Below are 15,000 nucleotides of genomic sequence, written 5' to 3'. Positions count from 1 at the left end.
ACCAATGAACTCGGTAACAACTTCCTAGACTCAGTCCGTAGGAAGATCCCGTGTGGCCAACCAGACCCTATCTCCGATGGTATAGGTGGGAGCGGGGATCCGGCGACGATTCGCCTGGAGCTGATACCGGTCCGAAACTCTAAGGAGTGCCTTTCTGGCCCGATGCCAGGTCCGGTGGCAACGCGAATATGGGCCTGAACAGAGGGCACTGAGAGCTCCTTCTCCTGAGAAGGGAACAAGGGAGGTTGGTAGCCATACAGGCACTGGAAGGGAGACATCCCAGTGGCAGATGTAGGGAGAGTATTGTGGGCATACTCAACCCAAGGCAACTGAGAGACCCAGGAGGTGGGGTTGGAAGAGACAAGGCAGCGTAGCGTGGATTCCATCTTCTGGTTGGCTCTCTCCGCCTGACCATTAGATTGGGGGTGAAAACCAGATGTGAGACTGACTGTAGCTCCAATGGCCAAACAGAAGGACTTCCAGACAGCAGAGGTAAACTGAGGGCCACGGTCGGAAACGATATCACTGGGCAAACCGTGGACCCTGAAAACCTCCCTGACCAGGATCTCGGACGTCTCCGAGGCAGAGGGAAGCTTGGCAATTGGCACAAAGTGGGCGAACTTGCTGAATCTGTCCACGATAGTCAGAACGACCGTGTTCCCCTCAGAAGCGGGCAACCCAGTGACAAAGTCCAGGGCCAGATGCGACCATGGTCGCGGGGAATAGGAAGGGGGTGAAGTAGTCCAGAGCTGGGCCGATTGGTACTCTTATTCTGCGCACACACTGGACAGGCAGCAACAAAACCCCGAGTATCCTCGGCCATGGCAGGCCACCAAAACGTCTGCGAAGAAACGCCATCGTCCGAGCCACGCCAGGGTGACAAGCCATCTTGCTGGCGTGGGACCATTTGAGGACAGCAGGACGAACCGACTCAGGCACAAACAACCGACCGGGTGGACCGTTACCGGGACCGGGCTGCGTCCGAAGGGCCGCCATCACCTCCTCCTCAATCTTCCACATAACTGCTCCCCACGACGCAGTTCCGGGGAGAATTGTCTCGGTCTTGGACCCACTCTCTTCCGTCTTGGAGAACATCCGGGACAAGGCGTCCGCCTTGCCGTTCTTAGATCCAGGTCGGAACGTCAGGGAAAAAATTGAATCGTCCGAAAAACAACGCCCACCTGGCCTGGCGGGAGTTGCGGCGTCTAGCCGATTGCACGTAAGCAAGATTCTTGTGGTCAGTCCAGACAATAAACGGTTGCTCCGCCCCTCCAACCAGTGGCGCCACTCCTCCAAGGCAAGTTTCACCGCGAGAAGCTCCCGGTTACCCACATCGTAGTTCCTCTCCGCAGGCGAAAGGCGACGAGGTAGTAGGCGCAGGGATGGAGTTTACTGTCCGTGGAGCATCGCTGCGACAGGATGGCGCCAACTCCCACATCAGACGCGTCCACTTCAACGACGAACTGACGGGCCGTGTCCGGTTGAGAGAGAATCGGTGCGTTGGTGAATCGCCTCTTCAAATCCAGAAACGCTCGATCCGCCTCCGGATTCCACTTGAAGGTCCTGATACTGGAAGTCAAGGCAGTTAACGGAGCGGCCACACGGCTGTAATCCCGGATGAATCTGCGGTAGAAATTCGCAAACCCCAAAAATCTCTGGAGCTGCAATCTCGTACCGGGCTGGGCCCATTCCAGAACTGCTCTAACCTTCTCCTGGTCCATCCTAATCTCTCCCCTGGAGATGATGTACCCGAGGAAGGATGTCGTGTGGGCGTGAAACTCGCACTTCTCGGCCTTCACGAACAGGCGATTCTCCAACAATCGCTGCAGAACCTGCCGGACATGCTGGACGTGGTCGGAAGGTTCCTTCGAGAAGATCAGAATGTCATCCAGGTAAACAAACACAAAGAGACCGATCATATCTCTCAGGACGCTCGTTCACCATACTCTGGAATACCGCTGGAGCATTGGTCAGTCCAAACCGGCATCACCTGATACTCGAAGTGACCCATCGGTGTATTGAAACCCGTCAACCACTCGTCCCCCTCTCTGATCCGGACCATGTGATACGCATTGCGTAGGTCTAGCTTAGTGAACACCGTAGCACCCTGTAAGGAGTCGAAGGCAGAACTCATCAAGGGCAGGGGATACTTGTTCTTGACCGTGATGTCATTCAACCCCCGATAATCAATACACGGTCGAAGAGAGCCATCCTTCTTACCCACAAAGAAGAATCCTGCCCCCCAGGGGTGATGACGAGGGCCGAACGAGACCAGCAGCTAGGGACTCCTTGATGTAGGTCTCCAAAGCCTCACGTTCAGGTCGGAAGATACTGTATAACCTTCCCTTGGGGTAGACAGCTCCAGGGAACAGGTTGATGGCACAATCATATGGTCGGTGGGGGAGGGAGTGACAGAGCCTTCTGCTTACTGAACACTTCCCCCAAATCGTGATATGTCTCGGGGAACCAGGGACAAATCTGGGGGTTTAGCCTCAATCACCTGACTGGGAACCGAATGGGGACAGGCAGTCTTGAGACAGTTAGCATGACAATCAAGGCTCCAACTTCGTTACCTTGCCCGTCACCCAATCGAACGTGGGATTGTGTTCCTTCAGCCAGGGGTATCCAAGGACCAGAGGAACATGGGAAGACGGCAGAATGAAGAATGAAATCATCTCAGAATGATTCCCCGACAACAGCATCTTAACCGGTTCAGTCCTCATCGTGATACGTGCCAGACTACTGCCGTCCAGAGTGGTAGCTTCAATGGCTTCCGGCAATTGCTCCTTGGAAAGCCCCAGCTGTTCCACCAACTTCGGCATCAAGAAAGCTTCCATCGGCACCTGAATCGATAAAAGCGTTAATCGCTAAGCTCTGATTCCTGTTCATAAGGGTAGCCGGAAACGGGGTCTGACAGAGGTATTGAGAGGTCGAAACTGGCTCGCTAAAAGTCCTCCCAACTTTAGCGAGCCGCGCAGTTTGACGACCGCCGGGAACAAGTGGCGAGGTAATGTCCCGAACCACCACAGTAGAGGCAACAGTTAGTCCTACGTCTGTGTTGGCGCTCCTCCTTGGTTAACCCGTGCCGCCCCACTTGCATGGGTTCAGAATCGGGAGACAGGACCTCTCCACTAATCCTGTGTGGTGGACGATGATCGACGTATTCTGGTCCAATCCCCGACCCGACTGGAACCTGAGAAGCTGATCGGTTGGACGGGACCCATTGCTTCTCCCTCCTTCGCTCTCGGACTCGATTATCCACCCGAATAGACAAGGCTACCAAGCTGTCCAGGTCACTAGGCTCCGGATAGGAGATCAACTCATCCTTGAGCTGCTCCGACAGACCCTGGTAAAAGGCCGCTTGCAGAGACTCCTCATTCCACCCACTCTCCACAGCCAACGTCTTGAACTCGATCACGAAGTCGGCCACGCTGCGAGTTCCTTGGCGAAGCGAAAACAGGCGCCTAGCTGCGTCCCTCCCTCGGACGGAATGGTCGAAGAGCTTCCTCATCTCGGCCGTGAACCCCTGGTATGAAGCCATGCAGGGATCCTGTCGTTCCCAAACGGCTGAAGCCCACTCCAGCGCTCGACCACGCAGCAACTCAATCACAAAGGCTATCCTAGCCTTGTCTGTGGCATAAGAGTAGGGCTGTAGATCGAACACTAACCCACACTGCATAAGGAAGGAACGGCATCTTCCCAGCTCCCCTCATATTTATCCGGCGTCGGAACCTTGGGCTCACGGAAGGACACAGCTCCAGAAGCGGCAGGCGAGATGGGTGAAACCGGTAGTGGATCCTCCACCGGAAACTTGCGCTGGTTCTGGACCTCCGTCAGACCGGTAGAAAGGTTCCGAACTGACAACGCGATCTCCTGTAGTACCGTGCTATGATGGCCCAACATCTTCTCCTGATGGGTAATGGCATGGCGAACAGAGTCCAGGTCCGCTGGGTTCATTACTGGCCGGATCGTTCTGTCACGGTTTACTAAGCCAGAACCCAGAAGCAGACCAGGACAAGGTAAGTGGTGTCAAAGGTGAGTGTTTATTTAACTGATCCACGAGTGCTGCTGAATAATCCAGGGAACAGAGCGGGCGGCGTGGATGAGTTGTTGAGGGTGCAGTAGTTGGTCCAATGATGGCTCGGCAGCCGCCGACCATCAGGCAGAGGTTGGGTGAAGGTTCCGGACGAGTGACTGCAGGGAGAACAAAACGGAGGTAAGCATACAACAAGCAAACAAGGTGCAAAACAACAAAACTAATGCTCTAAGCTCTAAGACTGATCCGCTGATAAACATACTGTTCATGGCTAACGATCCGGCAGGGAATGGATGTTAGGACAGAGCCTAAGAAGGGTGATGATCAGGACCAGGTGTGCAGATTGCTGATGGGATGCAGGTGCGGAAATCAAGAGAGCTCCCGCCTAGCAACGTTGCCCGGCAACCAGGCAGGGAGCGTTCCAGAACCCTCGGGAAACTGGAGATCCCGAGCAGAAAAACTAGTACCCAGACAGAAACCGACTCAGACTGCAGGGATCGTTACAACGCCCCAACAACACAGCTCTATGGTCCGTACACCACGCCCCAGCAACACAGCTCTATGGTCCGTACACCCCGCCCCAGCAACACAGCTCTATGGTCCGTACACCACGCCCCAACAACACAGCTCTATGGTCCGTACACCACGCCCCAGCAACACAGCTCTATGGTCCGTACACCACGCCCCAGCAACACAGCTCTATGGTCCGTACACCACGCCCCAACAACACAGCTCTATGGTCCGTACACCACGCCCCAGCAACACAGCTCTATGGTCCGTACACCACGCCCCAACAACACAGCTCTATGGTCCGTACACCACTCCCCAGCAACACAGCTCTATGGTCCGTACACCACGCCCCAGCAACACAGCTCTATGGTCCGTACACCACGCCCCAGCAACACAGCTCTATGGTCCGTACACCCCGCCCCTGCATCTCATGTTTCCTGTTCTTCCACACTGCCAGAGAGAGGGAGGGAGAGCGAGGGAGAGGCAGTATGTCAACACTGGATCTGACTAATGCTACAGAGGCTACTGTATTTGGGAACCGTTCAGTTTAAAATGGTATTCATCACTAATTGGTGTTACAACGTGTGGTAACATTTCATTCCGCTACAGAAGGTGGATATACCTTCTAGTGGTTATAAAGAGCTTCTAGACTGTCAGAGGGTGGATATACCTTCTAGTGGTTATAAAGAGCTTCTAGACTGTCAGAAGGTGGATATACCTTCTAGTGGTTATAAAGAGCTTCTAGACTGTCAGAGGGTGGATATACCTTCTAGTGGTTATAAAGAGCTTCTAGACTGTCAGCAGGTGGATATACCTTCTAGTGGTTATAAAGAGCTTCTAGACTGTCAGAAGGTGGATATACCTTCTAGTGGTTATAAAGAGCTTCTAGACTGTCAGAAGGTGGATATACCTTCTAGTGGTTATAAAGAGCTTCTAGAATGTCAGAGGGTGGATATACCTTCTAGTGGTTATAAAGAGCTTCTAGACTGTCAGAAGGTTGATATACCTTCTAGTGGTTATAAAGAGCTTCTAGACTGTCAGAAGGTGGATATACCTTCTAGTGGTTATAAAGAGCTTCTAGACTGTCAGAAGGTTGATATACCTTCTAGTGGTTATAAAGAGCTTCTAGACTGTCAGAAGGTGGATATACCTTCTAGTGGTTATAAAGAGCTTCTAGACTGTCAGAAGGTTGATATACCTTCTAGTGGTTATAAAGAGCTTCTAGACTGTCAGAAGGTGGATATACCTTCTAGTGAATATAAAGAGCTTCTAGACTGTCAGAAGGTGGATATACCTTCTAGTTGTTATAAAGAGCTTCTAGACTGTCAGAAGGTGGATATACCTTCTAGTGGTTATAAAGAGCTTCTAGACTGTCAGAAGGTGGATATACCTTCTAGTGGTTATAAAGAGCTTCTAGACTGTTTAGTTTAAACTTTAAAATGTTGTACTACCACCTGAGATGAAAGACTAGTAGTGGAAGAGAACACATCACAGCTGATTATGTTAAGGTGCTGGAGTTTTCCTTCGTCGGAGCAAAACTCTGGACCCCTCCCTACATGCGATCTATTACATACTGACAAGACTTTGGACACGTGTGTGTGTGTGTGTGTGTTATTACGTGTGTGTGTGTGTGTGTGTGTGTGTCTGTGTCTGTGTGAGTGCTTTCTCTGCCAGACTCTCGTCCTCTTCTCCATAAAGGGAATATTTATATCATTATTTCAATAAGTTATGAGAACGTTAAGTAGAGAGGCTAGAGGGAGCGACCTTGTGCTGGGGGGTATGTTGCTGTCTGATGATGTCTGGTTCCTCAAAGTGCCCTGGAGGCTGAGGGAGGTTATTCTAGGCTAGTCACCACTCTGACGTCAGACAGCAACATACCCCCCAGCACAAGGTCGCTCCCTCTAGCCTCTCTACTTAACGTTCTCATAACTTATTGAAATAATGATATAAATATTCCCTTTATGGAGAAGAGGACGAGAGTCTGGCAGAGAAAGCACTCACACAGACACAGACACACACACACACACACACACACACACACGTAATAACACACACACACACACACACACGTGTCCATATGAGGCTGAACAAACAGCCTCATATGGAGAGATGGTGAAGACACAGGGCCCTTTGATCCAGCTGAATGTCATACATCAGATGATGCAGAAGGTTGCAAGCCTTCTATTCCTAGACATACTGTAGTTAGGAGGTTAGATGTGGTCCCTGGCTATGCCTTCTATCTCTGTTGCTTCTCTCTCTCCTTCCCTCTCTCTCCCTCTCTCCCTTAATCTCTCTCTCTCCGTCCATAGTGTTGTGTAAAATGCTTAATTATGGTCTCAGATTGGGTTTCAATCAAATTCAATCAAATGTATATATAAAGCCCGTTTTACATCAGCAGATGTCACAAAGTGCTATACAGAAAACCCAGCCTAAAACCTGAAACAGCAAGCCATGCAGATGTAGAAGCACGGTGGCTAGGAAAAACTCCCTAGAAAGGCAGAAACCTAGGAAGAAACCTAGAGAGGAACCAGGCTCTGAGGGGTGGAGATTATAACAGTACATGGCCATAGATGACCAGCAGGGTCAAATAATAATCACAGTGATTGTAGAAGTTGCAACAGGGCAGTACATCAGCAGTACATTTCACTTGGCTTTTCATAGCCGGGCATTTAGAGGTTGAAATAGCATGTGCGGTAGAGAGAGAGAGTTGAAAACAGCAGGTCTGGGACAAGCATGTCTGGGTTTCACTTGTTGACCAACTATCTAGCTGTTTACAGGAGCCAGTTATGAGGAGTCAGGTTGCCAATAACCTCAGCTCTGCTCCATCCAAAGTTCCTCCACGGCCGGCATCATTCTGGGATATCTTTATGTGTGTGTGTGTGTGTGTGTGTGTGTGTGTGTGTGTGTGTGTGTGTGTGTGTGTGTGTGTGTGTGTGTGTGTGTGTGTGATGTCTTTATCAGTTTTCGACAGTGTATCAGCAGGCTCCTGACAAACAGTAGCTGATTATGCTGGCTTTATGGAACACTAGAATTAGAACCCACTAAGGCACAGAGGCAGTGGAATACTCACAACAATAATAATCCTCCTCTCTCTTTTATATGTCTGTCTGTCCCTCTCTCTCAAGTCCCTCTTCCTCTCTATGTTTCTCACTCTTTCCCTCTTTCCCTCTCTGCCTTGTTGCAAGCCCAGCTATTTACTGTTATGTAGAAGAGAGTGTCTTCTATAGTGATCATCCTCACAATAGCCTTGCATGGCAGGCTGCAGAGTGAACGTGACAATACTGCGTCTGGCTTTGTGAGAACACAGTAGCAAAGTCCTCCAATGGTTTAACTGTATTTGTTGTATTATAGCTGTATTATTCCCCTTCACTGTGACTCAACCAGAGAAATTAAGATGATTAGCATCAAACTAACCACAGAATGAGATGTTATTGGGTTGTCAGAGAGGCAGAGATGACAGTCCCTTAAGCAGATCATCCACCTACACACTTTACACTTCATTTGAGTGAGGCAGGGAGGGAGGGAAGGAAGGAAGGAAGGGAGGGAGGGAGGGAGGGAGGGAGGGAGGGAGGGAAGGAAGGAAGGAAGGAAGGAAGGAAGGAAGGAAGGGAGGGAGGGAGGGAGGGAGGGAGGGAGGGAGGGAGGGAGGGAGAGATGTGAACGCACCATTGAACACAGAGAAGAGAGTGAACACAGAGAAGAGAGTCAACACATGGAGGCTGTCCTCCTGTTAGTCTCATTACTGCAGTAGTCAATACATGGAGGCTGTCCTCCTGTTAGTCATTACTGTAGTAGTCAACACATGGAGGCTGTCCTCCTGTTAGTCATTACTATAGTAGTCAATACATGGAGGCTGTCCTCCTGTTAGTCATTACTGTAGTAGTCAATACATGGAGGCTGTCCTCCTGTTAGTCATTACTGTAGTAGTCAATACATGGAGGCTGTCCTCCTGTTAGTCATTACTGTAGTAGTCAATACATGGAGGCTGTCCTCCTGTTAGTCATTACTGTAGTAGTCAATACATGGAGGCTGTCCTCCTGTTAGTCATTACTGTAGTAGTCAATACATGGAGGCTGTCCTCCTGTTAGTCATTACTGTAGTAGTCAATACATGGAGGCTGTCCTCCTGTTAGTCATTACTGTAGTAGTCAATACATGGAGGCTGTCCTCCTGTTAGTCATTACTGTAGTAGTCAACACATGGAGGCTGTCCTCCTGTTAGTCATTACTGTAGTAGTCAATACATGGAGGCTGTCCTCCTGTTAGTCATTACTGTAGTAGTCAATACATGGAGGCTGTCCTCCTGTTAGTCATTACTGTAGTAGTCAATACATGGAGGCTGTCCTCCTGTTAGTCATTACTGTAGTAGTCAATACATGGAGGCTGTCCTCCTGTTAGTCATTACTGTAGTAGTCAATACATGGAGGCTGTCCTCCTGTTAGTCATTACTGTAGTAGTCAACACATGGAGGCTGTCCTCCTGTTAGTCATTACTGTAGTAGTCAATACATGGAGGCTGTCCTCCTGTTAGTCATTACTGTAGTAGTCAATACATGGAGGCTGTCCTCTGTAGCTCAGCTGGTAGAGCACGGCGCTTGTAACGCCAAGGTAGTGGGTTCGATCCCCGGGACCACCAATACACAAAAATGTATGCACGCATGACTGTAAGTCGCTTTGGATAAAAGCGTCTGCTAAATGGCATATTATTATTATATTATAGTAGTCAATACATGGAGGCTGTCCTCCTGTTAGTCATTACTGCAGTAGTCAATACATGGAGGCTGTCCTCCTGTTAGTCATTACTGCAGTAGTCAATACATGGAGGCTGTCCTCCTGTTAGTCATTACTGCAGTAGTCAATACATGGAGGCTGTCCTCCTGTTAGTCATTACTGCAGTAGTCAATACATGGAGGCTGTCCTCCTGTTAGTCTCATTACTGTAGTAGTCAACACATGGAGGCTGTCCTCCTGTTAGTCATTACTGTAGTAGTCAATACATGGAGGCTGTCCTCCTGTTAGTCATTACTGTAGTAGTCAACACATGGAGGCTGTCCTCCTGTTAGTCTCATTACTGTAGTAGTCAATACATGGAGGCTGTCCTCCTGTTAGTCATTACTGTAGTAGTCAACACATGGAGGCTGTCCTCCTGTTAGTCTCATTACTGTAGTAGTCAACACATGGAGGCTGTCCTCCTGTTAGTCTCATTACTGTAGTAGTCAACACATGGAGGCTGTCCTCCTGTTAGTCTCATTACAACGGTCTTAGGCAACTGTATAATATATACTGATAGCATGGCATAGGTCCAAGGGTTTTAGACTATATCTAACCTCCTCCTCTCCAGTTTTTCAGGCATTGTGTTAGAGTGACAATACAGTGTGATGTCTGGCAATCCAAGACTAGGCTTTATCCACCGATACCACTGGATATGGCCTGGTAGATGGAACAATAGTTGATATTCCCTGATGTTGCTGCTTATGAATTAGCAGCAACATCGAGGTCCGGAGCCTGCTGGTTTTCTGTTCTACCTGATAATTAATTGCACAACACACCTGGTGTCCCAGGTCTAAATCATCCCTGATTAGAGGAGAACAATGAAAAAATGCAGTGGAACTGGCTTCGAGGTCCAGAGTTGAGTTTGAGGGAGCTAGTCCATATCCACTGATGAAGAAAGACTGTATTGGGTATTGGATTTTCCAACGGCTTGCGGAGGCAGACTGTGTATTGAGTGTGTTTTTGCCTGCGCGCTTGTGTGTGTGGAATGGCAGGCGTGTTGCTTCAGTTAGAGAAGGGCAGTGTGACTCTGTCTGGAACACAATTTATTATGGAAATCACAGAGAGGTGATTATTAGGGAGGGAGTATGTGTATAGCTTACTAGAAGAGAGAGAGGAAGGGAGAGATGAAGGGAGAGAGAGTAGGAAAGGGAGAGAGGGAGACAAGAAGAAGATGCACAGAGAGAGAGTAAGGGAGGGAAAGGGAGAGTTTGTGTGTGACAGAGGAGAGAGAGAGAGAGAGAGAGGGGGAGAGAGAGTAGAGAGAGAGGGGGAGAGAGAGAGAGAGAGAGAGAGAGAGAGAGAGAGAGAGAGAGAGAGAGAGAGAGAAGAGAGAGAGAGAGAGAGAGAGAGAGAGGAGAGTAGAGAGAGAGAGAGAGAGAGAGAGAAAGAGAGAGGGAGGGAGGGAGGGAGAAAAAGACAGAGAGAGAGAGAGAGAGAGAGAGAGAGAGAGAGAGTGTATGATATGAGAGAAGCACAGCACAGGGAAAAGAACAGAGCAGCTCGTCTGCTGGCGGGGAGTCATCCACCCACCCACCCACCCACACAGGCAGGCAGCTAGAGTAAATACAGTATGGCATGTGAGTGACCCAGATACAGCCTGGACCTGGACCTGGCCGGGAGTCTGGAGAGGAGAGGAGAGGAGAGAAGAGGAGTGGTGAATTCTCAGTGATATGACTCAGGGGAGCGGTGAATTCTCAGTGATATAACTCAGGGGAGTGGTGAATTCTCAGTGATGTAACTCAGGGGAGTGGTGAATTCTCAGTGATGTGACTCAGGGGAGTGGTGAATTCTCAGTGATGTAACTCAGGGGAGTGGTGAATTCTCAGTGATGTGACTCAGGGGAGTGGTGAATTATCAGTGATGTGACTCAGGGGAGTGGTGAATTCTCAGTGATGTGACTCAGGGGAGTGGTGAATTCTCAGTGATATGACTCAGGGGAATGGTGAATTCTCAGTGATGTGACTCAGGGGAGTGGTGAATTCTCAGTGATGTAACTCAGGGGAGTGGTGAATTCTCAGTGATGTGACTCAGGGGAGTGGTGAATTCTCAGTGATATGACTCAGGGGAATGGTGAATTCTCAGGGATGTACTCAGGGGAGTGGTGAATTCTCAGTGATGTGACTCAGGGTAGTGGTGAATTCTCAGTGATGTGACTCAGGGGAGTGGTGAATTCTCAGTGATATGACTCAGGGGAATGGTGAATTCTCAGGGATGTAACTCAGGGGAGTGGTGAATTCTCAGTGATGTGACTCAGGGTAGTGGTGAATTCTCAGTGATGTGACTCAGGGTAGTGGTGAATTCTCAGTGATGTGACTCAGGGTAGTGGTGAATTCTCAGTGATATGACTCAGGGGAATGGTGAATTCTCAGGGATGTACTCAGGGGAGTGGTGAATTCTCAGTGATGTAATTCAGGGGAATGGTGAATTCTCAGGGATGTAACTCAGGGGAGTGGTGAATTCTCAGTGATGTAACTCAGGGGAGTGGTGAATTCTCAGTGATGTGACTCAGGGGAGTGGTGAATTCTCAGTGATGTAACTCAGGGGAGTGGTGAATTCTCAGTGATGTGACTCAGGGGAGTGGTGAATTCTCAGTGATGTGACTCAGGGTAGTGGTGAATTCTCAGTGATGTGACTCAGGGGAGTGGTGAATTCTCAGTGATGTGACTCAGGGTAGTGGTGAATTCTCAGTGATGTGACTCAGGGGAGTGGTGAATTCTCAGGGATGTACTCAGGGTAGTGGTGAATTCTCAGTGATGTAACTCAGGGGAGTGGTGAATTCTCAGGGATGTACTCAGGGGAGTGGTGAATTCTCAGTGATGTAATTCAGGGGAATGGTGAATTCTCAGGGATGTGACTCAGGGGAGCGGTGAATTCTCAGTGATATAACTCAGGGGAATGGTGAATTCTCAGTGATATGACTCAGGGGAATGGTGAATTCTCAGTGATGTAACTCAGGGGAGTGGTGAATTCTCAGTGATGTAACTCAGGGGATTTGTAAATTCTCAGTGATGTAACTCAGGGTAGTGGTGAATTCTCAGTGATGTAACTCAGGGGAGTGGTGAATTCTCAGTGATGTACTCAGGGGAGTGGTGAATTCTCAGTGATGTACTCAGGGTAGTGGTGAATTCTCAGTGATATGACTCAGGGGAGTGGTGAATTCTCAGTGATGTAACTCAGGGGAGTGGTGAATTCTCAGTGATGTAACTCAGGGGAGCGGTGAATTCTCAGTGATGTAACTCAGGGGAGTGGTGCATTCTCAGTGATGTAACTCAGGGGAGCGGTGAATTCTCAGTGATGTAACTCAGGGGAGTGGTGAATTCTCAGTGATGTAACTCAGGGGAGTGGTGAATTCTCTCTTCTTTTTTAGCTTGAAGTATTTTCTCTCTCTCTCTCTCTTACAGATCATTGCCTCATCCCAGGACCCATGGACTAACTGGATGTTAAAACCACCTTACTAGCCAAGTTTACCAATCATCATAGTCCAATCATCCAGGAAATACAGGACATCTTTGAACATGAGCAATCTGTTCCTCTCCTTCAGATAAGACTGATTGCCAGTCAGTAACCACATAGTGTAACACTCTCTCTGTATCAGGACACTACAGTCCATATCTATTGGAGGATCACTGAGTCCACTGAGTCTCAGTATCTCACCTTTAACCCCTAACCCCCAGCCCTTGACCCCTTAACCCCTGACCCCTGACCATGTACGGCAGCGCTCGCTCCGTTGCCAAGATGGAGGGCAACAACGCAGCAGCCAGAGTCCCGGTCGTTCCCGTGCCTGCCCCGCTCCCCGCACTCGGCCACCGTCGCACCAACAGTACAGGAGGTCCCGGGGGAAAGACCCTCTCCATGGAGAACATCCAGTCTCTGAATGCGGCCTACGCCACCTCCGGACCCATGTACCTCAGTGACAACGAGGTCATCTCTCAACAGGTCATCTAACAACAGAATATTATATGTCATTTAGCAGACGTTTTTATCCAAAGTGACTAACAGTCATGCATGCAATCTCCTTCTATTCTTTTAAGTCAGGGGACTTAAACCTTTTCTTACCCAGGGACACCCTCCCAGGCAAACCGGTGACCCAGGGACCATAATCATACGTTAACAAAAAAAAAAATAATGTTCACGTGTCTTATCACCAGGTGAATGATAGTGGCAAGGACAAGTAATCAACATTTTAAAATGTATAGATTTGGTAGATAGTTGTTCATTGTTTTGACCTCCCCACATTATAACAGGAAGAGGAAGTGTAAACTCTACCATAGCCTATTAGCTAGAAAGGTAACTCAAAACACGTTTTTGTTAAGAGCAGCTGTTTAGCTGGTTAAACAAAGGTTAGCCATGTGTTGAAAAAAAAGTATGTCCAAGTCAAGAAAGCTTACCAGAAGCCAGTGGCGCTGCCACACTGGTAGCCTATTCATGGCTGCTTTGTCAAAGCCTACAGTATGTCAGATACTCCAGTGAGTGTAATTTGCTCAATGTTAGGAGTTGAAAAATAAAATTTGCATAATTAGAAAGAAGATATTCTCCTCTTTTCTGCTGTAGGTATGTAATTACAATTTTGTTTATTCTGTTGTTGCTAGCGATATTCATAAATAAATTGAAATAATACGGTTGAATACCCCTGTTTTAAATGACAGTATGGCTAGCACATTGCTTTTACAAAAGACACTTCCTGTATGGCTAGCACATTGCTTTTACCAAAGACACTTCCTGTATGGCTAGCACATTGCTTTTACCAAAGACACTTCCTGTATGGCTAGCATATTGCTTTTACCAAAGACACTTCCTGTATGGCTAGCATATTGCTTTTACCAAAGACACTTCCTGTATGGCTAGCACATTGCTTTTACCAAAGACACTTCCTGTATGGCTAGATATTGCTTTTACCAAAGACACTTCCTGTATGGCTAGCATATTGCTTTTACCAAAGACACTTCCTGTATGGCTAGCATATTGCTTTTACAAAAGACACTTCCTGTATGGCTAGCACATTGCTTTTACCAAAGACACTTCCTGTATGGCTAGCACATTGCTTTTACCAAAGACACTTCCTGTATGGCTAGCATATTGCTTTTACCAAAGACACTTCCTGTATGGCTAGCATATTGCTTTTACCAAAGACACTTCCTGTATGGCTAGCATATTGCTTTTACCAAAGACACTTCCTGTATGGCTAGCACATTGCTTTTACCAAAGACACTTCCTGTATGGCTAGCATATTGCTTTTACCAAAGACACTTAGCTACTGTAGGAATGTGAATGATTTAAATTGTTTGTATTCCTGTATGTGAATTCTGTTGTTTGTATATTTGATTATGCTGATCTTAACAAATTTCATTTTCTACCCAAGTGGACAATAAAGTAAATCTAATCTGATCTAATCCAGACCCAGGCCTATCCCAACCCCAACCACGACCCCGGCCTGCCCAAGAGCACCATGACCCTGGGTCGCTCCGGAGCAAAGCTCCCTTACGGCGTCCGGACCACCGCCATGGGCTCCAGCCCCAACATCAGCCAGGGAGGTGGAGGCTCGTCCGTGCCCAGCGACAGCATCGCGTTTGGGTGTGACCACGTGTCGTCGTCCCAGTCCAGCCTCCAGCAGGCGTCCACGGTGCCCCACTCCTTACGCCAAACCAGAGACAGCACCATCATGGACCTCCAGACCCAGCTTAAGGA

The 15,000-nt window shown here is 48.6% G+C and overlaps 1 protein-coding gene across 1 annotated transcript in view; it reads left to right on the top strand.

The window, feature by feature from the left end:
* The first annotated feature begins 13,020 nt into the window (after positions 1-13,020).
* The window catches only part of LOC123488366 (ELKS/Rab6-interacting/CAST family member 1-like), a 3,935-nt gene continuing 1,955 nt past the window's right edge, over positions 13,021-15,000 (top strand). Inside the window, exons 1-2 of the mRNA XM_045219286.1 lie at positions 13,021-13,251; positions 14,711-15,000. The exon at positions 14,711-15,000 is cut by the window's right edge and continues 1,955 nt beyond it. Coding sequence (XP_045075221.1) covers positions 13,021-13,251; positions 14,711-15,000 — 521 coding nt within the window. The remainder of the gene's footprint in view (positions 13,252-14,710) is intronic.

The sequence above is a fragment of the Coregonus clupeaformis genome, unplaced genomic scaffold, assembly GCF_020615455.1.
Source record: "Coregonus clupeaformis isolate EN_2021a unplaced genomic scaffold, ASM2061545v1 scaf2225, whole genome shotgun sequence".
NCBI lineage: Eukaryota > Metazoa > Chordata > Actinopteri > Salmoniformes > Salmonidae > Coregonus > Coregonus clupeaformis.
The sequence above is the reverse complement of the archived record's forward strand: the minus strand, read 5'-3'. Positions and strand labels throughout refer to the sequence as shown.